Source organism: Peromyscus californicus, unplaced genomic scaffold, assembly GCF_007827085.1.
Source record: "Peromyscus californicus insignis strain IS unplaced genomic scaffold, ASM782708v3 Scaffold_11__1_contigs__length_118956290, whole genome shotgun sequence".
Lineage (NCBI taxonomy): Eukaryota > Metazoa > Chordata > Mammalia > Rodentia > Cricetidae > Peromyscus > Peromyscus californicus.
Window position 1 is genome coordinate 114115587 of NW_026294402.1, and position 27972 is coordinate 114143558.

Below are 27972 nucleotides of genomic sequence, written 5' to 3' on the forward strand. Positions count from 1 at the left end.
TTTTTACATGGGTGCTGGGACTACAAAGCCAGGTTCTCTGCATGCTCATCATCAAGTGCTTTACCGACGGAACCATCTTCTTGCCCCAGACTCTGAATCTTAATAGGCATCTCTTTCCACTAGACTTTCCCCCAGGGTTTGTAAGTGACACCACGGTTTATTTTTGCCTCCTCCAGCATCCCACAGCTGAGTGCTCTCCCTGCTTGGTTTCTGTGAGGCTGTCAGTTCAGCGTGCACCTGTAGACAGCCTCCCTCCACCCCAGGCTGTTTTTGGCTAGAGAGAATGATGTGGACAAAAGAGAGAGGGGAGCATCCCCAGGAAGACTCTCTCGCCCAGGAAACACCTCCGACTCTGACGGTTGTCTCTGAGAGATTACCTGACTCTTTGTTCCCTGCCTTTTGTTCCCTTTTCTCTCGGCTGTCATTTTCTGGGCACTTACTCCATTTCAGACAGGAACTGAACATTTGACGAGCGGCATCTCATTTAAGCTTCCAAATAACCTTACCAAATAGGTACTGCCATGAGTTCTATAGATGAAGACGCAGGCTTGTGGAGCAGGAGCTGGCCCTAGGTCCCACAGCCTGGGGAGCCACACACTTTTTCATCCCATCCTTACAACCAGCTGGGGGCGAGGTTCAACAGCGTAGCATTGACGTGTGATTAATTAAACGTGTGATTAACCAGGGGTTGGCAGAGGCTTAAAAGGAGGTCCTGTGGCTGGGGTGCTGTGTTCTCCAGCCCCCATCCTCCAAGAGTACACCACTCTTTACAGTATCCGTCCAGCTGTCGAACCTTGCTAGGAAGCATGCACACCTACCTCAGCAGGGACCTGAGGGGTGGCCTCACTTTTCCGTCCCTCTCCCAGGTATGAAGCCAGGTCCTCCGAGGACATCCCAGAGCCTGGGCTATTAGGTACTTGGTGGTCTTCACACCTTTGGACTTGCGGCAGCTGTTCCTGCTGCTAGCAAGAGAGGGTCCATATGGGTAACTGAGTCAATTTTACTTGATCATTTCCAAATCTGAAGGGCTTTTGCAGCTGACAGGCCTCCAGAGCTAACTAAGGTCCTCATACATGGACCTTACATGCATATATCCATGTGTGTGAAGTAAGCCTGGAGGTTATAGGTCTGTATATAATGCCTGGCTCCATTTGCAGCTGTATGACCTTAGGAAATCTATTTAATTTTTCTGATCCTTTTTTTTTGTTTCATCTGCAAAATCAAGAAGATGAGATTCACTTCATTTTGTTCTTTTGATCACTAAATATATTAATGCTTTTAAAGCACATTGCAGGAGATTTGGTTCCACAGATGATAACCATGGCCATCAGTACTTTGCCAGAAGTCAAGCTGGTCATGAACTAAGGTCATCTGAACACTCTTACCCCAAGGACCCCAAACTAACTGAACATGCGCCTGAGCGGCAGACAACCATGAAAGAGTTTGTGTCCCTTACTCCTGGGAGGTGACACTCTGGCCTCAGCTGTCACTTAGACAAAGGAATCTAGAAAATGATGGTTGATAGCGGCAGCTGCTGGAGTGTAGACGACAGCTGTGGGAGGGAGAGCTGAGGACGCAGGCTTCAGTGGCCTGGCCAGCAGCCCACGTGTCCCCAGGGATGCTCAGGGATCCCTGCACCCCTCGTTGAACACAATGGATGCCCCGAGTCACTGAGGTTAATGAGGGCTGCTGTATCAGCTTAAGGCGCTAGGAACCTGTGCCAGGTTTTGAGAAACATGCATTATCCGAAGGCTTCAGGGTGCCTTGAACTCCTTGGTTCTGAAGGGAATGACGTTTACTCCTGACTTCTCTTGTCTGGAAAAACTCTGTAAAGGTGCCAGGATGGGGAGGTCTTTCCCTGATGCAGGAGGAGATGAGATGAACCTGCTTTCTGAGAACACCCTGGTTCTGGAGCATACCCTTAGCAGCTCATGTAAGAGCCTGGGCTACTGGAGCAGGGGCCACATGTGAAAGACATGTGATGGCAAAGGCCTTGGAGTGGTCTGGGCTCACCTGCTGCCCCTGCTCCCATTTGTCTCCCTGGGGATGCTGACCTTTTCTCCTAGGCCTTGCTGAGGTGAAGTGGTGCCTCCCCTGGAGTGCTGGTCATGGTTTCAGTTTCTGTTTGGCTGGGTTGCCCAAGCCTGGCTTGCCAGGGGCTCACAACTCTGTCACCTTGATGTTGGAAAACCTCTCTGATGGTTAATCTTCATCGCCCACTTGGCTGGATTTAGAATCACCATGGCAACACACCTCTAGGTGTGTCTTTGAGGAGGGAAGACCTACCCTGAATGTGGGCAGTGCCCCTGCACACTGGGGTCCTGTACTGAACAAGGAGGAGAAAGTGAGCTGAGCACCAGTGTTCACCTCTGTTGCCTAACTGTGACCCAATGTGACTATGTCGTCCTCACCATGATGGACCGAACCTTCAGGCTGTGAGCCAAAATGAGTTCTTCCCCCTTTAAATTCTCTTTATCAGGTATGCTGTCCCAGTGACGAGAAAAGTAACTAACAGCCTCAATATCAAAATTTCTCTTCTACCTAGAGTCACTCTCTGCCAAGGCCTGCAGCTGTCTGTCCACTGAAGAGAACTCTTACCTGTCCTTTGGGGCTCTCTTCCCACCAAGAGCTCTGAGAATTCTGCTCAATGTCTTCCTCGAGCTCCTCGAGATCAGATTCTCCCTCGGCAATGGGCACAGAGACCCACACATTAGCATCGGTGATGAAGTCCCTGTGGTCCTCCTTGGGGCCACCGAGAGCTGGTTTTGCCGAGTTCCCCACCACGGTGCTCACGGCATCAGCAGCAACGTGGTTCTCAGCTTTGGAGCTGGTGAGGGAGGGTTTCACCCCGAGCGGGGGCTCCACCTTCGGCCAGCGGAGCCGGCAGTGGCTGTTGAAGTAACTGGAAATGGCCTGACTGGCCCGCTGGCCAAATGCCTGAATCCTGGCCAGTGCTACCTGCAAGTTGTTCACCTCCCCATCATCCTCGGGGGCCGTGAGATTGTCAGCACTGAAGGAGTTCAGCAGCAAGGCGATGAAAAGGTTGAGCACCTAAGAGAAGGTGTGGAAGGGAGGAAACATCCGTCACTTCGCATCAGCAGTTAGGAAATAGAGAGGGGAGATGCTCGTCCTTTTATTCAGGGCAGGATGCTAGCATGTGAGATGGTGTCACCCACACTCAGGTGGCCCTTCCTTCCTCAGTCAAACCTCTCTGGAAATGCCTGCACAGGCACACCCAGAGGTGAATCCTAGGTGATTCCCACCACAGAGTCTCTCCAGCGCCTCACTGGCAGTCTTGATCACTCAGGCCTCCTGTGGCCTGGGCTGCCCCTGCTCACCTGGAAGACTCACATCTCGGCAGAATGCACACCCTGGGCACCCTGAGGAGAGTTTGGGGAGGTCTTGGGTACCCTGCCTCAAGAGAACAAGGCTTAGATACCTCACCACAGTGCGGGGTCATGCTGACAAAGGGACCTTCAGAGGATGGTGAGCTCAGGTGGCCTGTCACCAAGGACTAGCAGAAGGCATTTGTGTCCCCAGGGACCAGGACGGGAAACAGACAAGTGAAATACGTGTTTACCCTCTCAGTTGAGCTGTCTCGTGTCTTTAAGATGGGTTAACTTCTAGAGTCCACTGTTCCTTTTGCATAAGAAAGGCACGCTTAGGCCACAACCTTCCCCACTCCCACCTCCACAGAGCCCATGGCTGCACAGACACTCATAGGTAGAGGGGGTGGAGATGGGCTGAGGAGCTTAGTTGGGGTGGAGAAGGGGTACTGGGACTAATTGGTTCTCCAGAGGGATGTCCCCCAAACCTGGGCGCAGACTGTAATAGTGTGATCCCCTGGGAACCATCCAGCCTGTCTCTCCCTCCAGATCCAAGGGGAGAGCACTTTACTCTCTTGAAGAATCATTTGAGCACCTCAGACCAGGGGAGAAATTTTCCTTCGACAATAGCCACCATCCGTTGAGTTCCTAGACACGGCACCAGGAAATCTGCATATGTCACCCCTGTAATTTAATTCTGCCCGTACACCCATGAGTAAACACTGCTTTCTTGGTTTAAAGCAAATTAGGGCTTGAGAAAGTCACTTTTTCGTCCTGAGTCACTCAGCTAGAAAATGCTGGAGGGGGATTTTCCTGCTCTGTCTACAGGCTTGTTCCTGGCAAGCCAGGCTGCCCCCCTGAAGCACATGTCTTAGTATGTGTCCCACGTGACTTGGACAAGTTTGGAGGCACTCCAACTATCCAACAGTGTATGCATGTCTATAAATGTGAGGATGTGCCTGTGGATGCCTGAAAGTAGGGAACCCTGCTGTCATTCCTCAGAGGAATCCACTTGTTTGGGGGACAGGGTCTCTCACTTGCTTGGAACTCACTAAAAGGGGGAGGCTGGCTGGTCAGCAAGTGCCAGGGATCTATCTGTCTCTGCCTCCCCAACACTGGGGTGACAAGAGCATGCCATCATGCCTGTTGGTTTTTTTTTTTTTCTTTTCTTTTTAGGGTGGTTTCTGGGGATTGAACTTAGGTCTTCATGATCATACAGCAAACACTTCCTGACGGGAGTGTTTCCCCAGCCTGTAATTCGACCTCTGTGGGCTCACTACTCACCACCAGGTTGCCCAGCACCATCACAGTCAAGAAGAGGACGAGGCAGATGGATTTCTCGCTGACTTGCATGCAGACCCACATGTTCTCAATCCACTCTCCGCAGAGGATCCGGAAGATGACGAGGAAGGAATGGAAGAAGTCGCACATGTGCCAGCGGAGCTGCTCATCATCATCCCACAGAGCCATGCCGTCCTTGCGGCATCCATAGTCCTCCCCGAGAAGCTGCTTTCCAACCAGGGCAAAGATGAAGACGATGATGGCCAGGATGAAGGTCAGGTTGCCCAGGGCCCCCACAGAATTACCAATGATCTTGATGAGTGTGTTCAGGGTGGGCCAGGATTTGGCCAGCTTGAAGACCCGCAGCTGTGGAAAAACAAACCCCATCTCAGGTCCTGCTTGCTCTTCTCACTCCCTTCTAACTGAAGTCTTGACTGGAAACCGAATGTGCGGGACAACATCAAGTCATCTTACAAGTTTGGGGGGGGGGGAGGTCTCCAGAGGCCGCTTTCAAAGACTTTCTTTTATAAATCACTCAGAGCTGTGATTCCCTTCCAGCTGTCCCTAAGTTGAATGTACTCCATCAACTGGCAAAACTCTCACATCGGAGAGGTCAGCCTGTCTTGTCTACTGTTTTGGAGTCATAGACTGGACTCTTCCTGGACACGGGCTTGCTCTCTAACATGAGCTTAGCTGTGACTGGGACTCACAATAAGAACAACCTTACTCTTGACCCAAAGAGGGACTAGCCTCCTTCACTTCGGGCACAGTCCACTGCATCAGACACACATTGGTTCACCACCTTTTAGGACATTTTGTATCTTGGGGCAGATGACAGCATCTGCTGTCCCTACCAGCTCTGAAATACCAAGTATGATTTCATGGATCCGGAATTCACACGTTCATTGGATGGGCCAACCAACCTCTTTGTCTTACTGAAGTCCAGTCATGCTTGGCATGGTGCTGAACTGGTCTGTGGGGTATGTGGAGAAAGGTGGGTGGGCTCCTTCTCCTATGGAATTAGTGGTTAGGGACTGATAGAAGATGAAGACTCAAACTTTTCATTGTAGGGGATGGGGTCATGGCTTTGATGGTAAAGTGCTTGCTGTAAAGGAGTCAATCCCCACCACCCATATAAAAACTGGAGGCAGTGGTGAACACTTCCAGTACCAGGACTGGGGAGGCAAAGGCAGGAAGGAGGGTCCCTGTGGTTTGCTGGCCAGGCAGCCTAGCCGAATTGGTGAACTCCAGGTCCAGTCGGATAAAAGAGTAATGCGGATCTGCTATACCCATAGATCAGTGCCTTGCTCAGCCACCATCAAAGACGCTTCCTCCTGCAGCCTGCAGCAGATGGAAACAAATACAGAGACCCACAGACAGACATCATGCAGAGAGTGAGAGACCTTGGAACAGTCAGTCTCTATTAAATTCCTCCCCTCAGAGCTCAGGGAACCCTGCAGAAGAGGAGGCAGAGAGAGTGTAAGAGCCAGAAGGGATGGAGGACACCAAGAAAACAAGGCCCTCTAGTTCAACATGGCCAGAGTTCATATGAACTCACAGAGACTGAGGCAGCAGCAAGCCCAGCCGGCACAGGTCTGCACCAGGTCCTCTGTGTGTGTTATCGCCTCCAGTTTAGTGTATTTATAGGATTCCTGTGAGTGAGAACGAGGGGGTCTCTGATTCTGGTGCCTTCTTTTGGGCTCTTTTCCTTCTGTTTGTCTTGTCCAACTCTGACATGATAGTTTTTGTTTTATCTTATATTTTATTTTGTTATGTTTTATTATTATCCCTTAGAAACCTGTTCGTATTGGAATGGATCTGGATGAGGGGAGAAGTGGGGAACAACTGGGAAGAGTAGAGAGAGGGGAAATTGTAATCAGGATATATTATGTGAGGAAAAAAATCTATTTTTGATAAAAGGAAAAAAATAGTAATGTGGATAGTGATTGAGGCAGCATGTGATGTTGACCTCTGACCTTCACAAACACACATATATGTATAGTTGTCCACACATGAACGCATAGACATGAACACACACATGCACACACGTACACACACATACAGAGAGTCTTAAGTATAGACCCAAATAGGCTGAGGTCCATAACAGGGCAAAAGTACTATGCACAAAGATGCATAAACATTTGAAAACACGTTTGTGTGGTCCTCTAGCTCTCCAGAAAGACATACACAGGCTCCACTGTCGGTGAGTCAGTCAACATGTGTGGATGGAGCACCTACTAGGGGACACCCTCAGGTCTAGGTGCTAGGATGTGGTGCTGAACAGAAAATACGGCAGCCATTCCATCACCCACACACAAGACAAACCCTGAGAGAGCAGGTGCAACGTCCATGCTGTGTCGGTCGGCTTGTCTGTGGGAGGAGCAGCCATGCCAGCATCAGGCCTGATCTGAAAGGGACTCTTCATAGTGGAGACAGAGAGTAAAGGACCAGGCCTGAACTGGACAGATGCAGCTGGCAAACAGAGAAAACGGAACTGCAGTCATTCACTGGAACCCTTTGTGGAAGGTGTCAGGGAATGCAGACTTTCCTAAATGGAAGTCTTCATTCACAGTTAGTTTTGGACAGATGAAAATGGACAGGAGAGATAAGGTCCTGACGCTAGATAGCAGCCACCCACCACACTGCAGAGCCTTGGGGACAGTGAGGGACACAGGGACGTGCTTATTGGCAACTGAGCAAAAAATCAGGTATCACACCCTAGTCAGAATGATTATTATTAAAAGAGCAAATGGCAGGCTGGACAGATGGCTCAGTGGTTAAGAGAGCAGTGGTTTGCAGAAGACCAGGGTTTGGCTCCCAGCACCCAACTGCCTGCAACTCCAGTTCCAGGGGATGATGCCCCGTTCTTCTGGACTCCAAGGAGACTGCACTGACGTGTACACACACACATACACACACATACACACACACACACACACACACACTCACACACACACACTCACAAACACATACACACCTATATCAATATCTATCATCTATCTATCTATCTATCTATCTATCTATCTATCTATCTATCTATCAATCATCTATCTATCTATCTGTGTTAGGCAATGACACTTTAATTGGACTTGGCTAAGAAAATTCATGGTTTCCTTAGGTGAGGTGGAAGGGTTAGAAATTAACATTAGAACCTCTGCTGGGGCTGTGGCCAGGCAGTCAGCACACACTAGGGAGTGTCCTCTGCTGGGCTGTGGCCAGGCAGTCAGCACACACTAGGGAGTGTCCTCTGCTGGGCTGTGGCCAGGCAGTCAGCACACATTAGGGAGTGTCCTCTGCTGGGCTGGGGCCAGGCAGTCAGCACACACTAGGGAGTGTCTTCTGCTGGGCTGGGGCCAGGCATTCAGCACACACTAGGGAGTGTCCTCTGCTGGGCTGGGGCCAGGCAGTCAGCACACACTAGGCAGTGTCCTCTGCTGGGCTGGGGCCAGGCAGTCAGCACACACTAGGGAGTGTCCTCTGCTAGGCTGGGGCCAGTCATCCTCTGGCTCCTATGCATGCCCGAGTGAGCAGAGGGGGCAAGCAGTGCCCTTGTGTCCACACTCCCCACAGTCATCACCTTTGCCCCAGCTAACTGTGTGGTGGTACTGTGTTCCCCAATAGATTGTGCACCCTAATAAACTTATCTGGGGTCAGAGAACAGAACAACCACCAGATATAAAGGCCAGAAAATGGTGGCATACACACCTTTAATCCTAGCATTCAGGAGGCAGAGATCCATTCGGATCTCTGAGTTCAAAGCCACACTGGAAACAGCCAGGCATGGTGACTCACGCCTTTAATCCCAGGAAGTGATGGCAGGAAGCAGAAAGGTATATAAGGCATGAAAACCAGGAACTAGAGCCTGGTTAAGCTTTTAGGCTTTTAGCAGCAGTTCAGCTGAGATCCATTTGGATGAGGGCACAGAGGCTTCCAGTTTGAGGAAACAGGATCAGCTGAGAAATTGGTGAGGTGAGATTGGCTGTGGCTTGTTCTGTTTCTCTGATCTTTCAGCATTCACCCCAATACCTGGCTCCAGGATTGTTTTTATTAATAAGACCATTTAAGATTTGTGCTACATAACTGTTCTCCACAGTCTTTGCCCAGTTTATTTTATGACAAAGAAATTCTTCACAGATCATGCAATAATTGGTAAACAATCATTTTGGCAGATGCTGAATATCCATCTATAATTAATATACCACTTCTTTAATTAATCTCAGAATTAATATAAAAACTTCACTTTGAGGAAACAGGCTAGAGAGAAGCCATGGTATTTGTTTGGCTAGAAACTGACTTGGAGCCAATTTGTCTTAAATGTCTTTTCTCTCCCTCCATTCTCCCCTCTGGCTCTCTTTTCCGAACTCTTTCCCCTTCTCTCTTCTTTTTCTCCCTCCCCCTCCCTCTCTGGGTCTCATGTAGCTGGGCTTGTTTCAGACCCACTATTTATCCAAGGAAGTCTGAATTCTCGATTCCCCTATCTGCCCTGGGATCACAGGGCCACTGCCCCTGCTTTTATGTGGTGCTGGGATGGACCCGGAACTTCGTGTGTGCTAAGCCAGCACTGATCTATGTTTTTCTTTAATGAGATGCTTTCTTTCTAGACTAGACTAAAAGCAGGTCTGATCTCCATGGAGGAAGTCACCAGTGGATGATGAACAAGGCTTGTGGTTGTAAAAGTTATCAGAACACAGTGGGTACCTGATAGTGTATATTGGTTCTCCTTGGGTGTCTCCTCCAACCAAATACTGCAGGAAATGTTGGACAGTAAAAGTCTTAAGCATACCAGTAACCCACGGATAATAAGCATTTCATTCACATATTAAACAAATGTGAAGATTCAATTTTCTTCCCTTCAGACTCAAAGGAAGGCACTTTCCAGTGTCACTTGCAAACACTTGGAGTTGTGCTGCCGGATTCTGGTGCTTGGAATAGAGATGGAGGCATTTTAATGCACAATACTTCCAGGTCTAGGTATAACACCCTCTGACTTTCTCTGCCTCTTCCACAGCCCCCACAGAAGCCACCCACTGAGGGGGTATCATGAGATGGGATAATCCTGAAACCTGCATCACGCCGTGGAGCAAACTCTCCAATCAGTATCAAGTATGCTATGCCGCTTCTCAGACTTAGGAGTGTTCCTGAAACTAATTGTATTTATTTTGAATAGCCTAAAAATTGGTTCATTGAAAAGAGATGCTGCCATTTAAAAAACACAGAGTGTGTGCCACTGGCTTTGTGGAATACTGTGACCAACAGGAAAATGGATAGAAAAAGACTTGGGAAGCGTTATTTCTGTCATTCAGTCGCAAACACATTGCTGCAATAATTCCAGGGTAGACCAAGAGTTTCCTGAGCCATCAGCCCTGAGAGGAGTGTTTGTAAAACCTGAGAGTTAGGAGGCTGGGGCCGAAGACCAGTGGGTAGACTGCTTGCCTAATGCTCAAAACACTAGACTCGATCCCCAGTATTTCATAAACCAGGCATGGTGGTGCATACCCATAATCCTAGCACTTGGGAGGTGGAGGAAGGCAGATCAGAAGTTCAGAGTTATTTTCAGTTACAGAGCAAGCTACAGGCCTCTTCTACAAGACCCCACCTCAAAAACCAAACCCAAAGGAAACACCTTGTATTTGAGTATCAGTTTGTGATTGACTGTTTGTCAAGATGTTCTAAGACAGACACATGATTTGGAAATATCTCACCAATTTATGTGAAATGAAAAGCAATAGAATCCAGACGTTTATCTCCTTGAAGATTTGGGAAAGCACATTGCTTTTAATAACCAACACCAGGCAACGAGATCACATCTTTGGGTATTGAAAATGAGTTAAAAATTCTAAGGAAAGGAAGCATTTAAGTCAAGATCACATTAATGATGACTCACCATTTCTTTTAAGAAAGAAAGGCTATGAGACAGGAAAGGAAAGAATTGAGAATTATGTCAGAGAATGTGCTTGGAGGGTGTACCACAATACACACCCGTAGCCAGTTAAGTGTTTAAAGGAATGATATCACACAGCAAATCCCTGAGTGAAAAGGACTCAGCTCTCAGAACTTAGAAACCCTGCTTCCCATTTTTTCATACGTGGGAGACAAACTATGAAGACTGAAAGGTCATCTTCAAGTGCAGCAGTCCCTCCTTTAGGAGCCCAGCTAGGGCCCTGAGACCTGTATCCAACGGTGATATGGGTGAGAACCAGAACTTCATTGGATTCAGTTACTGAGATTTTGAGTTCTCTACCTACCGATTTTTTTCTTTTTGGAGCTGAAGGTAGAATCCAGGTCCTTGTGCATGCTATAAAAGCAATCTATCACTGAGTTCAGCCCCCAATTAAAAAATATATAAAATTGAAATGCTTGCTAGGATAAGTTGGAAACAAATAATTGTTATAAAATGTAGTTGTCCTGGGAGAAAGTAAAGACTTTAGCCAACTTTGGATTTTGACTAAGTTAATGGCTGATGCTGTGATTTCTAAACTGACTATTCAAAGAATGAAAACAGAACATTTGGCTTCCAAGTCAGTAAAGGGAGGAAACATAATCCAAAGAGATGTAGGGGGAGAGGAAGAGAAGAGAGGGAGGCTGGGAGAAAGGAGAGACAGAGGTCAAGTTGAAGACAGATGTTCATTTACTTTGAGGTAGCTGGACTCTGCTTAGACTGAGAGATGAAGATTGGGTTGTCAGAGTTGAGTAAGGACCGCAAATCTGACTCTGTGATCCGCAAGAGGCACACAAAGGCTCTAAGTAGAAGCATGGATACAAACATATTGGGCAAACTCTAAACCAGAAGAAAGCAGGTTCCTTAATTACTGCCAAGAAAAATAGACTTTTCTTTTTAAAAGGTAAAAACAATCTCTATAACACAAAGAAGCCTATTCTTAATAATAAAAGTTTGCTATTACCAGGAAGCTATAAAACTTAAAATATGTGTGCACTTGATAATCCAGACTCAAGGCAGAACCATGCAAGCAACAGATACACCATAATCATAACAGGGATATTTTTAAGCACGACTTTCTCAGTAATTGCTATAACAAGCAGTAGACAACAATAAGCCAGGATATAAAATGCAGCATGTCATAAAATGTCTCTACCCACAGCACAGAGGCAGTGCTGTAACCCATGAGTGCAGCAGACTCGTCCTAGTTAAGTGTGTGGGAATACTTCCGACATACTAAGCCAAAGAGAAGTGATGGGTAAAATGCAAAGCCTTGAAATCAACAGCATGCATCCTCTGACTTTAATATGACAGAGTTAGAACCCAACGACGAAACTGGAAATCCCACACATGTCCTGGAATAAAGAACTTCTAATTAACCTTGGAGTCCAAGGATAAATCAAAGTTGAAACTAGGAAGCACTTAGAATCAAACAGGGGAAAATCGAGATTAAAGCAGTTCTTAGAAGGAAATAGAAGGCTTACGTGAATATGTAAGAAAAAAATCGACCGAACATTGTACGTTAAGAAGCTAAAAAAGAACAAAATATGTAGGATGGAGAATGTAATTAAGATAAGATGCACGATTAATTGAAATCGGAAAACATCAATGACGCAGAGAGGATTAACAAACTACAAGTTGGCTCTTTGAAGAAGCTAATTAAATTGATAGCTCTTGTCGAGACTGGTGAAGAATGACGGGCACAAACGAGTCATCCTTACCGAGGAAGGTATGGCATAGACACAGTGACACAGATCCTCAGCAAATAAGGAGGCACCCTCAACTTCATGACAATCACACCTGACAAGAAGAGTCCATCTCAAAACAACTTACCAAAACAAGCCTGAGAAATAAAACCCGACTCCTTTCAGAACATCAGGAGAACCAAATTGCTAAGGAAAGTCCTGATCCCACAGATAGCTTCCCTAGGGAATTCTACCAAACTCTCAAGGAACAAATGATTCCAGAATCACACCAAGATCCTGCATTAAAAAAATAATATTTTTCAGCTTTTTTTGCAGTGATTAATATTTACTTGATACCAAAACCTGGGAAGGAGTATGTAAAATTTAAAAACCTACAGACCAACTTATCAACATGGATGCAAAAACCTTACAGATTACTAGCAAATTGAACTGGTTCACTTAACTTTATTAAACTTACTCATTTTATTAAAAATACATCACAAACAAATTGGATTTACTCTATGAATGTAAAGATTCAGCAATAGAAACTCAATTTTAAAAAATAATGTGTCTGTGGGTGGGTATGTGCACTTGAGTACAGTTGCCAATGGAGGCCAGCAGAGGGTGAAGGATCCCTGGAGCTGGAGTTAGAGGAGGTTGTAAGCCAACCAAATGTAAGCCAACCTCTAAGCTGTAAGTTAGAGGAGGTCACCTGCAACCAAATGGGTCCTCTGCAACAGCAGCACATGATTTTAACTACTGAGCCATCTCTCCAGGCCCCTATATGGTTATCTTAATGTGATTTTCTTTTTCTTTCAGGGGTAGAATAAATCTGATGTCTCTCTCTTTTCTTTTCTTTCTTTCTTTTGATTGATATGAAATATGAGATAGGAAGTGATGTTTCTGTTTATGTATAAATGTATAAAGATCAAATTAGGGTAATTAGCATACATGTCATCTTCAACATTTATCATTTCTTTTTGGTGAGAACATACAGAATTCTCTCTTGTGCCACTTTGAAATACGCAATGCATCATTGTTAATTATTAATGTGGCGATCTTACATGCAGAACAATGATCTGAAAAAATTAAAGATCTATTCATGATAAATACTTAACAAAAGAAAACTGATAAAAGTTTTTCATTAAAGAAAAAGCTGTTGAAATATTGAAGGTATTGTCTTTGCAGTTAAGAAAACAAGGTTGTTTGTTATTAAGACTTCTTTTCAGCAGGTACTAGATGTCCTAGCTGGTACGGTCACATAGTAAGAAGAATCAAGCGGCACAGGGATTGGAGAAAAAAATGTATTGTTTGCACATGATATGATCATGTTGAAGAATCTAAAAGACTCCATGGATGAATCATCAGGATTAAGAAAGGGAACTTCTGGGTGCAAAAAATTAACTATCAGAATACTGGCTCAAATTAGCAAAGACTATTTCAAAACATGTAAGATCTGTATGGAGGAAATGATGGAAAAATCATAAACTTGGAAGGCTGAACTAGATGGAGAGTGTGTTGTCTTTATAGATCAGAAGATTACATAACAGAGTTAAATTTCTTCCCACACTGACTGCTAGGTTATTACAGTCCAAATGCAGAGAAGACTTGGGAGTTCTGTATCTGTGCTGCTGTGGACACAGCTGGTTCTCAAGTCAAGACAGAAGCCAGAGGCCAGCACATTCTTAGAGTAAACCAGGCAGGTGCATTAGCTACCCTTCCCTCACTGTAGTCAAACACCTAACAGGAGGAATCTTCAGAGAGTTTGGGGAACACAGTCCATTATGTGGGAAGGCTTGGTGGCAGCGACGTCAGGGGTCCCAGTCAGAGAGAGCTGACAGCTGCTGCTCAGCTACTTCTTCCCTTTTAATCTGCCCCGCCCACCGCATCCCCCACCCCTCCCACGCCTCTCACATTCAGGACAATCTTCCCTTCTCAGTTAAACCTCGGGGAAGCACCCTCACACACACTCAGAAGTGTGTCTCTTCAGGGATTCTAAGCCCAGTCGAGTTGGCAGTGAAGACAGACGCACCGGCATAGTGGGTGACTCGGTTTACAGACACAGCCACGTTCTAAGCTGCAGTAATTAAGACGGCATGGTACTAGTCCAAAGACAGAGTGGTAGATGGGGAGCGTGTCTTAAATCATGACAAGTGATGGCATCTGGGGAAGAGTGAGAAGAGTTGTGTGGAATTTCATTTCTTCCTTCTTTTTCTTCCTTTCCCCAACCAATCAAATTTTCACCGAGTCCTTTGTTACACACAGGCTTGTGCTTAGTGTCTGGGGTAGAATGGCAGGAAAGGAAACCCTGGCTTTAGCTATATGGACTATATAACAGTTACACTCTGAGAAGAGCAGGTTTGTTCGAAGAGCGAATCTAGTTTCTGATCCTGGAGTATGCAGGTACTCTGTGAAAAGGGAGTGAGTGGGACACAGAAGGTCACGGACCAGCTGAACTAAGTGAAGACCGGGGGAGAAGAGTCCCAGGCGGAGGGCTGTGGCTGGAGAAAAGATGGAGGGAGAGAAAGGAGAGGGCTGCTGGAGCCTCGGACACTACCCCAAGGACTTGGAGTTTTATTCTCAGAACAACTGGAGAGCTATTTGTGACAAATGCCCCTCACCAGTTTAAGGTGGCCATAAGAGTGAAAATTGTGCTGGTTTGATGGGGGGCACTTAGAGGAGAGTGCTCTACACTATGTGCTTGACTTTTCTGAAATTTAAAGCAGTTTTGAAAACTAAGAACTGTTTACTAAAACTACAAGACCGATCTTCTGGACTGTGTATTTTCACTTGGGAATGCTCACCACTCAGGGCCAGCACGGAGAGAAATACTGAGTTTTGCAGGGCAAAGGGGGAGGGGGTTGGGTCTCTTGTTGATGGTTTAATAATGCTGATGGACCATTGAATCTCAGCTAGGCTGTAGGGGACGTGGAAGAGATCCCACACACGGGACTGGGCAATGTGGTTAGGGATTGGTGACTTGACTAAATGTTAAAGTCAGAAAGCAGATGGGTAGCAGACACGCCCCTGCCTCCATCTCACAAGAACAGGAGAGGGACTGAGAGCTATCTGATCTGGTAGTCTCCAAAGCACAGTGTCCATGGGCTCTAGTTGTGAACAAACATGTCAAGTTTGGATCATTCCAGTTCCATTATGACATATCCTGGGGATGGCCACACCAGTTTTTCAAGCTTGCCTCTTGCTTGCTTCCAGAAGTCAGTGGAACTCCAAGCCATCCTCCAGGTGGCTCTTACAGGTTTGGGGGACAAAAGCAGCTGTGTTGAGTGGCTGGCAGACAATGGAGACCAGTGATTGAGTAGAGGAACGCCTCCAGTAGAGGGCGCCCTGGAGCTGAGTTTGGAGACGCGCCTGGGCAGGGGCTAAGAGCAGGGAGGCTTTTGTGGGTATGCAGGACTGGGCTCTGATTTGGGGAACAAGAAACAAGAGAATGCCTTTCTGAGGTGGGTTGGGACTGAGACTCAGCAGTCAGGCAATGTGGATTTGAGTTCCAGAGCAGATAGTAGCTCGATGTCCTGGAGGCTGGGGGACATTGGGCTCATCATTAAAGCGATGATGTCTCAGGGTTGAGAGCATCAGACAAGGCCCATTGTATCAAGAGTGTAATGCTATGGTTTAGCCACATCCTCAGAAAATGTTAGCTGTTGGGACTTCACTGCTGGGGCCGCTATTTGATAAGAGAATAGGATGCTGTTCAGAAGTCCCTTCCATTGGTGAGGGGACGAAGGCACAAAGAGAGGGAATGCCCCCCCCCCCTTTTCATCACTGAAAAGCTGGAATTGCCGACTCTCGGAACCATGCCCTTGCCTTGCTCCCACAAGAACAGGAGTGGGGGCTGTGCTGACAGGGTCCCCAAAAGACACAGTGCCTGTCCCCCAGAGGTCAGCTTCCCCAAGCCTGTGTGGGAGTTTCCCAAGTGGCCAAGTGATGACGTTACCAGACGGAAGGTCCGAAGCACAGACAGGCTGCCCTTCTTGGCTATGCTCAGCTCCAGCAGGCTCACGGTGACAATGACGCAGTCGAAGATATTCCACTTCTTCTGGAAGTAGTAGTAAGGGTCAAAGGCAATAATCTTGAAGGCCATCTCCATCGTGAAAAACACCGTGAAGACCTGAGGGTGGGAAGAGTGTTCATCGCTGTGAGGTCTTTCGCCTTGGAGACAGCGAAGACAAGGGCAACAAGAAAAGAATCTCCTTTACAATAACACAGCATGCTGGCTGTGGTGGCACAGGCCTGCAAACCCAGCCTCCCCGAGACTGTGGCAGGAGGACCTCAGGGTGGAGGCCAGGCTGGGCCATACAACGAGATCCTGTCTCAAAACAGCGGCATTAAAAATAGAAAAATAGAAGAAAATAGCAAATCCTTTTGTTTTGTTCTTGAGAACTGTAGATGGGAATTCTGAGCCACTGATGTTCAGAGAATACACATTAGAACTCAGGTGTCTGTTTTCTTCTCTCCCCCCTCTGTCTGTCTGTCTGTCTGTCTGTCTCTGTGTTTGTCTTTGTGTCTCTCTGTCTCTGTCTGTGTCTCTGTGTGTGTGTGTGTGTGTGTGTGTGTGTGTGTGTGTATGTGTGTGTGTGTGTGTGTGTGTGTGTGTGTGTGTGTGTGTGTGTGCGCGCACATGTTCATGAGTGTGGAAAGACGCTCATGGAGCGTCTTTCTCAGTCACTCTCTATGCATTGAGGCAGGTCTTTCTTTTGAACCCAGAGCCCACCTATTCTGCCACTCTCCGTAGCCAGCTTGTTCTAGGGATCTCCCACCTCAGCCTTCTGAGTGCTGGATTACAGAGGGGGCCAACACACCGACCCACACCCACTTGCACTTCCGTGGGTGCCGGGGTCTAAACTCCCCCTAGTCCCTGGCCTAGCAAGTGCTTTACCTGCTGAGGCGTCCCCCCTCCCCCGTTCTTCCATTCTAGTGGTGGTGGATGCAGAGTAAGCAGATAACCATTAGAATAAACTTCACTGTATAATTATGTCAACAAGTGTCAGTCTGGTCCAGCAGTGAAAATGTGTGGGTTGTGAGACAACATGGACAACACTGGATAAAAATCCAGCCCAGCCATTTCCTAGCCTCAATTTCCTAATCTGTGTAATGGCTATAATGGGAGCAAATGCTTGGTAGTTCTCAGTAGGCAGTAACTCATGACTAAATAGTGACTAAGATCAGCAATCCATGGTCTTCTTGAGATTCCCTTTTGTTCTGAAGGTCAATTGTCTTACACAGGACAGAACTCTGACCTTAAAGGAGGTCAGCAACAGGCAACAAAAGCCAGCAAGCAGGGGAGCTGGGGAAGAGAGAAAGCAAAAAGACTGGGCTCAGGGCTTGTCTCTCCCAGGCTTTTAGCAAAGTCACCCAAGGGGCTGGAAACAGGTGCTGGCCTCTTTCTGACAGACAGTGGAAGGGAAGAGAGTGTCCCAGACTTGCCCACGTTTGAAGTAACATCATATAAGACAGTTCAATCATCAGGATGCATCTGCTACATGGCACACATGCTTGTACATGCCTTCTGTCCCCTGCTCTTCTGTCCCCTGCTCTTCTGTCCCCTGCCCTGCCCTCCACCCTTCCATGACCACACTGAAAATCATATCCAGGGACTGGGGAGACGACTCAATTGGCCAAATACTGCCACAGAAACCGGGGGGACCCAAGTTTAGCCCTCACAATCCCCGTGAAAAGCCAGGTGTGGTGGTGCACAGCCCCAGCCGGGGAGGTGGAGGCAGGTGTGGTGGTGCACAGCCCCAGCCGGGGAGGTGGAGGCAGGTGTGGTGGTGCGCAGCCCCAGCCGGGGAGGTGGAGGCAGGTGTGGTGGTGCGCAGCCCCAGCCGGGGAGGTGGAGGCAGGTGTGGTGGTGCGCAGCCCCAGCCGGGGAGGTGGAGGCAGGTGTGGTGGTGCGCAGCCCCAGCCGGGGAGGTGGAGGCAGGTGTGGTGGTGCGCAGCCCCAGCCGGGGAGGTGGAGGCAGGTGTGGTGGTGCGCAGCCCCAGCCCGGGGAGGTGGAGGCAGGTGTGGTGGTGCGCAGCCCCAGCCCGGGGAGGTGGAGGCAGGTGTGGTGGTGCGCAGCCCCAGCCGGGGAGGTGGAGGCAGGTGTGGTGGTGCGCAGCCCCAGCCGGGGAGGTGGAGGCAGGTGTGGTGGTGCGCAGCCCCAGCCGGGGAGGTGGAGGCAGGTGGGCCCCTGGAGTTTGCTGGCAGCCTGTCGAGCTGAACTGATGAGACCCATGTTCAGCTAGAGATTCTGTCGCCAACACAATGGCACTGGGAGGATTGGGGATAGGAAAAAACATGATAAAAATACACTGCATGAAATTCTTAAAGAATATATAAATGTGTAAAAACAACAACAAAAAGTGGATGGCTCCTGAGGAATGTCCAAAGGGCGTCTGAGGTTATTCTTTGACCTTTGAACCCATGCAGACACATATGGACACACACACACACACACACACACACACACACACACACACACACACACACACTCCATAGATTGTCTTTGATGGGTAAGTGACATTTGACCTCATTTCTGAGCAGAGGCCAGCAAGACCTACACAATCCAGGTGGCTAATTCCATGTTCTGTAAAGGGATCCAGATCGTCCTACCTCAGAGTCCTCCCCATCCACTTTCCTTGTCCATCTCAAAGCAGCTCCCTCCAGCTCAGCTTGGCTCCACCAGCTGAGGTCAGTGTCCATATATCCTCATGGACACTCTACAACTCTGCTCTCAGAGCGGTACCAGCACACCGCCCGGTGAAAACATGCAGCCACACACCCCGAGTCCCCACCGTGAAGGCTGACTAATGCCACCAGTGCTGCCAGAACACTCACAATGTTGCCGGCTTGGAGCATGGCATCGAAGGCATCGGTCATGGGGTAGTGCTCCATGGCCATGAAGACGGTGTTCACCACAATGCACAGGGTGATGGTGAGTTCTGCAAAGGGGTCAGTCACCAGTTCGAAGAGGACCATCTTGAACTTCACCCACTTGGGGCAGCACTCCCAGATAAGATACTTCTGAGCCAAGCTGATCAAGCAGGGTGGGCACCTCAGCTTGGACTCTTCAAGTTCTGCATATGGTGGAGTCAATGACAGCTGTCATTCACATGTCACCTTGGACCCCCATCCCGTGGTCATATTCTAGACCCTTCCATATCAATACTGGTCATCTTCAAAGTCTCACTCCAGAGCTTATCTCCATGCCTCCCATTTCCTACTTGTGGAGCAACGGGACTTTGGTCCTGTCACCCCAATACACCACTCACCCAGCCCTTAGACTGTTGCTGTGTCTCCATCTCTCTTTCTCTCTCTCTGTACACATATGTGCATGCGTGTTCATGTATTTAAGGGTAGAAACCAGAGGACAACTTCGTTTATCATTCCTCAGGCACTGACCCCTCTGCCTCCTCTTCTGATTTTTTTCTTTTTCAGACAGGGTCTCTCGACATAGCCCTGTCTTGCTAGAAACTCGTTCTGTAGACCAGGCTGGCCTCAAACTCACAGAGATTCACCTGCCTCTGCCTCCTGAGTGCTGGGATTAAAGGTGTGCGCCACCATGCCTGGTGAGATGGTCTTCTGCTGGCCTGGAGCTCACTAAGTGGGTGAGGCTGACCTGCCTGCAAACCCCCAGGACCCCTGACTTGCCAGCACAGGGACAACAAGTGTGTGTTGCCCGCCTGGCTTTTCACTACGTGCTTCTGAGGATCAAACTCAGGTTCTCAAACTTGCAAGGCAAACACTGACTGAGCTCTCTCTGCTGCTTGACCTCACTCATGAACTGCCCCTTGCCCACATCATGCCCTTACTTCTCAATTCACCCCATCTGGATTTCACACCCATCCCTCTGCGGACTCCTTTGGGGACGTGCTCAATTCCTCTGCCCACTTCCTCCTTCACTTACCTGGCAAAGCACCCTACGAATAAACCAAGCTTGCACCCAGCCAGCTGAATGTGGTTGGACAAAATACACACCCAACATTAACTAAGCCATCCTTGAGCCTCTGCCAATGCCTGCCCAGGAGCTCTGCAGGGGTAACTGGTCCTCTTGAGTTAGATACCTCATTCAGCAAGCAGTGAAATCTAATAGGACATTTACCTTATTAAAAAAGAAATTATGAAAAATGATAAAAAATTCAAAACACTGTATCTAAACCAGATCCAAATCCAATTCTCCAGCCTTTGAGAGTATTCACTCCTCCTCTTCTACAGCCTCTAACTCCTCATTCTATACTCATGAGATTCCTTTATCTCCTACAGAATTCAGAATCATTCGCCAACAGCTTCCTCTTCCTCCTACCACCGAGTCTCCAGCAGAGCTGCACCCTCTCCACATCCTGCCTCCATGTCTACAGGAGCAGGAGGAGCTGCACCCTCTCCATCTCCTGCCTCCATGTCTGCAGGAGCAGGAGGAGCTGCACCCTCTCCATCTCCTGCCTCCATATCTACAGGAGCAAGAGCTGCACCCTCTCCATCTCCTGCCTCCATGTTTACAGGAGGAGTTGCACCCTCTCCATCTCCTGCCTCCATGTTTACAGGAGGAGCTGCACCCTCTCCACATCCTGCCTCCATGTTTACAGGAGGAGCTGCACCCTCTCCACATCCTGCCTCCATGTCTACAGGAGGAGCTGCACCCTCTCCACATCCTGCCTCCATGTTTACAGGAGGAGCTGCACCCTCTCCATCTCCTGCCTCCATGTTTACAGGAGGAGCTGCACCCTCTCCATCTCCTGCCTCCATGTTTACAGGAGGAGTTACACCCTCTCCATCTCCTGCCTCCATGTCTACAGGAGGAGCTGCACCCTCTCCACATCCTGCCTCCATGTCTACAGGAGAAGCTGCACCCTCTCGCTCTCCTGCCTCCCTGTCTACAGGAACAGGAGGAGCTACACCTCTTTGACTTACATAGAAGCCCTTCCCTTACAGAAGCCTTTTCCTTCTCACCTACTCAGCCCCCTTCTCCACCCCCGGGTTGCTCCCATGTGTCAACATGTCAGTACGCTTTAATTGTATCTCAGCTTTAGAAGAGGTCCCTCTGGACTGTGTGTTCTCTCTCTCTCTCTTTCTCATCTTCTGCCTCTTCAACAGCAAACTTCCTTGGAAGTTTTCTAAATGTAGTCACTGTTTCTCCTCCTCTTTTCTCTGGAGGCCCTGGTGTCTGGCTCTTACCCCTCCCAAATTCAAGCAGGATGCTGCCCTGTCTCTTGCAGCACTGACGGCATTCATGAGCCAGGCTAGACCAACCCCCGCATTTTCTCTCCTCCCCATAGCTGCGGTTTCTCAGTTTCTGTCTCTTGCTTCCTCTCCTGGCTTGAGGTGTTGGCAAGCACAAACATTTTTTACTCCATCTCTTCATTGTCTCCCTAGGTAATCGTATTGAACCCCATGGCCCTACAAAACCACTTCCATGCAGATCGCTCCTAAATTATATGTCCAGCTTCTGGTCTCTCCCTTGAGCCCCAGGCTTATCCCTCCTGCAGCCTCCATTACATATCTGCTTGGCTGTGTAATTGGGGGCATCTCTGTGGAGGGCAATTTCATAGCTTTAGGCTTGTCTATAAATTCTACTGCATGCCATCCATCCTGCAGATGGACACACCAGCTGACATGGGCATTCCCCCTCGCCACGTTTTCTTACACCCATACTTTCCATACAAAGCCTCTTGCACTGTAAGGTTTTAAAAAAAACCTATCCATGTTTTCTTCTTTCTTTCTAGCCTCATTATTTTTCATGTCAACCTTTGGTGCATTTGCAGTTTATTTTGGGTAAAAAGCAATGTATTGATATAGTTCTCTTCTTTGGTTGTTTATATTAACAGTATTATTGGATAATCTGGTTTTCCTAAGAAGTTGAAATGATGTTTTCATCATGGTACTTCCGTACATTCCCACATACACATGTCCGTTCCTCTTCCACATACCAGGCTATTTATTTCTACTACCACGCTGTGCTAATTACCTGCTGTGAGTTTTTCAAACTACAGATGTCAAAACTGGCAAAGCATAGTTTTGTACAGAAGCTGATGTGTTCTGGGAGCAAAATCAATCATCCCTATTTGGAACGAAAGTGGACTTTCTTGGACCTGTTTTGGCACCGAAAGGTAGCCTGAGAACTAGTGTTGAATGAGGACATTTACAGATAACATTCTGTAGGAAGCAGCCTGTCTGTGAGGCACAATGTGCAGGGGTTCAGCTCTGTCTATGTGTGTGTGTGCGCACACGCCCATGCTATGAACCATGTGTGTATGAGAGTATGTTCGTAGAGGTCAGAGGTCAATGTCAGTGTCTTCCTCATTCACTTTTTTTAAGACAGAGTCTCCCTATGAACCTGGGTCTCACCTCTTTGGCTAGATGGGCTGGCTAGAAAGATCTGCCTCTCTCCACTCCCAGTGCTGAGGTCACAGGCACACACACACTGCTATGATCAGCATCTACAGGAGGCTGGGTATCTGAACTCATTTCTCAGGCTTGCACAGTGGACTTGCACTTTATCAACAGAACCACCTCTGTTCTATAACTACCGTGGCCGATCTTGATTGACAAAGAACACAGAGACAAGAGTAGTCACACCTTGGCTAGCCTTGAGCGTGGCCGTGCCCCTTCCTGGTGGTCTTTGGAAGACCTCTCCTCCTTTTAGGAGGAGCATCCTTCCTTGAGATAACAGCCAAGGTCTCCACAGCACCCTCTCCTACCACTTCCAGAATTGACTTGAATGTCCCTCTGTACCCAGTCTCTCCCATTCTCCAAGATCCTCCCTGGTTGATATGCTAAAAACAAAACAAAACAAAACAAAACCCAATCTCAAAAACCAGAAAGGCGCCGGGCGGTGGTGGCGCACACCTTTAATCCCAGCACTCGGGAGGCAGAGCCAGGCGGATCTCTGTGAGTTCGAGGCCAGCCTGGACTACCAAGTGAGTTCCAGGAAAGGCGCAAAGCTACACAGAGAAACCCTGTCTCGAAAAACCAAAAAAAAAAAAAAAAAAAAAAAAAAAAACAAAAAAAACCAGAAAGGCTTCCTTCAACCTCCTACTCTCCAATATATATCATTTTTCCTCCCTGCTCACTTATTCTTCATGTGTGGCCTCTGTTCACTGTTCAGCCATGATGATCCTGGTGTGTGTGTGTGTGCTCATGTGTGTACACTCATGCCTGTGAAGGTGCACTAGCAGTGTGGGTACACAGTGTGGGTACACTTCCACTTTTCAGGTGCCATCCAGCCTGATTTCTGTGTTTGTGTGTTGTGTGGTATATGATGCATGCATAAGAAAGTGCAGGTGAGTGTGCCCATGCACTCAGATGCAGAGGGCAAAGCAAGACATTGGGTGTTCTCCTTTATCACTCTGCACCTTGTTGCCTTGAGACAGGGTCTCTTACTGAGCTCTAAGTTCACTGATTTGGCTAGACCAACTGTCCAGTGAGCTCTTCGGATCCCCCATCTCTGGCACATGCAGCCAGCACGAATTTTTAGCATGGGTGCTAGAGATTCGAACTCAGGTCCTCATACTTGTAAGGCAGGTAATTTACCCACTGAGCTATCCCTGTCTGCTTTATGGTCCTGTACAGATCACCAAAAACTTCCATGTGAGTAAAGCCTCAGTACAAGTCACCTGACATCCCCATAACTTTGCCTCTGTTGACCTTTCTGTTCTCCGGGAAGGAATCTGGACCCCTGTCTCTTCTTCTCCACTTGTGGGTCCTGTCTTGTTTTATCTTCCTTCTGCCTCTTCCAGTGCTTCCATCTCTTCTGCTCAACTTTGACATGCTGTGTTTTCCTAGAGCCCGGCCCCAGTTCTCCTTGTTATCACCTCTTCCTCTTGCATCTTTCCAAAATCACCCTCCAGCTTCAGATTGCTATGGAATATATATCTCTGGGCTCCTCCTCATCTGAAATCTAGAACTATTTATCATTAAGCCAGCTTCCTACCAGACTCTGCTACCTGGATGTTCCCAGGGCACGTCACACTCAACATGTCCCAGACTCTTGCGCATCTTCTCATGGCTTTCCTCTGAGGCCCTGTGGTCCTCCCCACAGTGCTCCGCTTGGCCGTTGCTCCAGTGCTCCTTCAGTTGCTTGTCCCAGAACGGTGAGCACCGTGAACTCCTGAAGCTCATGCTCCTCAGAGACCTGTGTGGTCCTCCCAGTTTCTGTCATCCCTGCTGCCCCTCCCCCAGAGCACTTCCAACTCTCATCTGATTTCCTCTGTTTGCCCTGCCAACACCCTCCCACTTAAATCCCATTCTCTGCAAGTTTCAGAATAACCTTTATGAAGCCCAAATCTCACTCTCCTGCCTCCAGCCCTTTAATGGCATCTCCTTGCTCTTGGGTGAAACCCAATGTCCTTCAGAGTCCAGGGCCTTTTGTGGATCTGGCGCCAGCCCACTTCCCTAGCCATATTTTGAGGCCCCCGTTGCCTTGATGTCTATGACCTAGATAGCTCAGGCTTTTAAATGTCTGTTTCAGGACCTGTCTGCCTAGGGTGCTTCCCTGACCCCTGGTGAAACTCCCTCCACCTTCTCTTAGCATCCTGCATTTCTCCACCAAGACACCCCGCACCCCACTGGTGACTTGTTTCATGTCCTTCTCTCCTGCTATGTACGATAATAGCTTCACTCACAGCTGTGAGTCTGTGTCTGGCCTTCCGGTTTGGATGACTGTCAAGTCTCAGCTTGCATGCCAAGCATGGATGGCTCACAGGTCTTGAGTTAAGTGAGCGGCCATGCTCTTGAGCCAAGCCTTCTTCCGCAAAATCACCCTGAAGGAAGTGGTCCTGTAGATCCCATCATGATGCTGACAGCATGAGGCAGCCCCCATGAACCCCATAATGGATGTAACACCCCACTGGAGAAGATAATGCACTCCATGCTTAGACTCTCTGGCCTAGCCTGGCATCATGTTTATCCAGCTTTAGTACGGTGTCTCCTGACTTTCCTACTGCGTTCGTGTCCTCTCTTCCTGCCCTAGATCTCTGACTCTTCTTCATTTTTACCTTTTCATCTGTTCAGTTCATTACGAGTCAGCACCATCCTCCACATGTCTCCTTTGGGCAGCGAACTCAGTCACCATTGACTTAGCAACTGTTTGCTAATGCCTACCACGTGCCACACACTGCTTATCTCGGCACTAGAGATCCAGCTGTGAGCAAAGGAGGCACATCTCTTGCCCTCATGGGGTTTAAATCTGGTGAATAACAGTAGGTGATATCTGGTGTGGTTACTATGCATTTGACCTAAGTCACTGAAACCTCACAAAACAGTACAGGGGAAATATACTTGCAAAATTCTGCCACTGTGAAAAACTGAGGCACAGAAAGTCAAGAGAAGCCCAGAGTCATGCAGTTTGCTGTGAATGCAGAGCCCGGATGCAAACCCAGGCACGTGGGCTCCAGATCTGTGTTCTCAACCCTGCTGCCTCTCCACGCTAAGATCGTCTCTGGTCTAAAGTGGGTATGTTTGCAGTCACATTTTTCTCACTCCCATCTTCCTTTCTTGTTTCTTTTTCTTTCTTCTTGTTTTGGTTTTTTGAGACAGGGTTTCTCTGTGTAACAGCCCTGGCTGTCCTGTAACTCGCTCTGTAGACCAGGCTGGCCTTGAACTCACAGAGATGCACCTGCCTTGGCCTCCTGAGTGCTGGGATTAAAGGCGTGCACCACCACCTCACGGCCCATCTTTCTTTTTGAGTCAGCCCTGGCTGGTCTAGAACTCGCTCCTCTTACATCATTCTCCCTAGTTCTGGAATTTGGGGAACACATGACTATGGCCAGTCTCTACCTTATCCCTGAAAATTTTATTAGGTGTTTATGTCTGAGGAATTTTCTCTCGCAGTTTTCACATACTGATTCCCCCATCATTCAGATGGCTGATCTTCCCCAGGAAGGCTTCCTTTCACTACCCTCTGCTAAAACTGCCCTGTTAGAATCCCACCCCCCACCCCGCTCTCGGTTGCCTTCCTTATTTTTCCTCCCATCCCTCATCATCATTTGCTATCTACTTGTGTTGATCATCTCTGTCTCCAGGGCGCACAGTCTATGAAAGCAGGTGGATATCTTGCTCTCATGGAATCTCAGGCTCCTGGAACAATGCCAGATGTCTAACAGATGTTTGAATAAATAAACCTTTTTTAAAAGTTCCAGGAAATAATTGAAAATTCAAGCTATTTGAATTGTACAGAGCACCCTCTGAGGCTGTCTGGGCCTTCTTTACTGGGGATTGGGTATGTAAGTAGATGAATTTGTCAAAGATAAGATTCTTCTCACCCCACAGTGAAGTAACAATTAGGCTAGAATAGCCTCTCTACTCAGAGGAGAGGTCACAAGCATGTTCTCTGGGGACTTGTGTGTACAGAGAGTGCCACCCCCTTCTTCTTCCACCCTTGGCTGGATCACAGACACATCCCTCAGGAGACTGAGTCGGTTCCCACTTGATTGGCAGAGCCCAGAACAGAAAAGGATTTGGTGAAATGGATTGACTAGCTGATTTACATTGTCTCCCATGCTTGGTAACAAGAGCTTGAGACAGAAATAAAGTCGCCATAATGAGCGTTATGGCTGTGGGGAACATGAAGAATAACTTTGCCAAGCTGGGAAATGAAAGGCTGTTGAGTTCCTTGAACACCTGGAGGTGGCTGACATTGTCTGATGTTTCCAAGCTCTCTTCTGAAAATCCAGTTTGTGAGTACGTATGAAGCAGATGCTAATTTGAATAAGAAGTGAACTACGCCACTTCTTCATTGGAGTCTCTTGGGAACTTTGTGCACATAAAAATCACATTAGTAAAGGAGGTTGGGGGCCTAAGGCATAAGAACGGAGAGTTACAGTGGGATCTAGTAGAGTCTAGTATCTAGGGTAGACATTAGAAAGTAATAGTTGCTTCTCACTGTATCTAGGGTAACATTAGAATGTATTAGTTGTTTGTTAGAGGTACTAGGACCTTGAAGAAATAGCAGTAGAGAACAGTGATTGCTTTCTATGATTTGTAGACTTGTTTTTCTGAGGAAGTTTTCCATCCATTGCATGACTTCAGTCTCAAGACTATCCAGGGCTCACTTGGAGCATCTTGCATTATTGGGCACTGCAAACAGTACACAAGAAGGACTGGAGTTGTGGACTAAGGTGTGATGATTTCCTTCAGAGAAGATATGGAGTAGATCCAAGGGGCTTTGGTATGAGGAGGAACTTGTTGTACCCCAAAATAACTGTGTAAAAATCAATAAATAAACCTTTGCATGGTTGTTCAAGGTTCAGTTCACAGAAACTGATCCCCCCTCCTGCCAGAGAGCCTAAAATTACATTCTGGAGTGACTCTCCTCTGAACACTGTGCAACACAAAACACCTACAGAGAGTAACTAGGATCTCAGGCCACCGAGAGAGGTCCTTGGGCCAGCTTAGACTCATCACAACACGGAAGATGGACATGTCAATGAGCACCACTTACCTTCAATGACAGAAGTCATGATGCTGACAACGCTCATTGCCCTCTGTGCTCGGAAAGGCTCATTCAAGTACTCTGCAGACAGAAAATTCTTCTTCTGCCCCGCAGCCTCAAGTGCCTGCTGGGACACAAGCAGGGTCAGGACACTTCAGCTGCAGAGCTAGGTCATCCAACTTCTTATTGGCTGATCTCATACAGTTGTGAGCTGCCCTGTGAAGCCATGAGCCTCTAAGGTACAGCTCAGAGAAACAGGGATGGTGTTTGAGCTTAGCTATGAGGACCAACACACAGAGGCAGGAGCCAGAGCCCAG

At 47.9% G+C, this 27972-nt stretch overlaps 1 protein-coding gene across 1 annotated transcript in view; it reads right to left on the reverse strand.

Annotated features, from left to right (window-relative positions):
- Positions 1 to 27704, reverse strand: part of Scn10a (sodium voltage-gated channel alpha subunit 10) — a 57096-nt gene extending 29392 nt beyond the window's left edge. Inside the window, exons 1-6 of the mRNA XM_052724202.1 lie at positions 27665 to 27704; positions 19069 to 19307; positions 16186 to 16359; positions 4611 to 4973; positions 2599 to 3051; positions 819 to 962 (exon numbers count right to left, since the gene is read on the reverse strand). Of these exons, the coding sequence (XP_052580162.1) occupies positions 819 to 962; positions 2599 to 3051; positions 4611 to 4973; positions 16186 to 16359; positions 19069 to 19307; positions 27665 to 27701 (1410 nt within the window). The 5' untranslated portion in view covers positions 27702 to 27704. The remainder of the gene's footprint in view (positions 1 to 818; positions 963 to 2598; positions 3052 to 4610; positions 4974 to 16185; positions 16360 to 19068; positions 19308 to 27664) is intronic.
- Between the last annotated feature and the right edge of the window lie 268 nt (positions 27705 to 27972).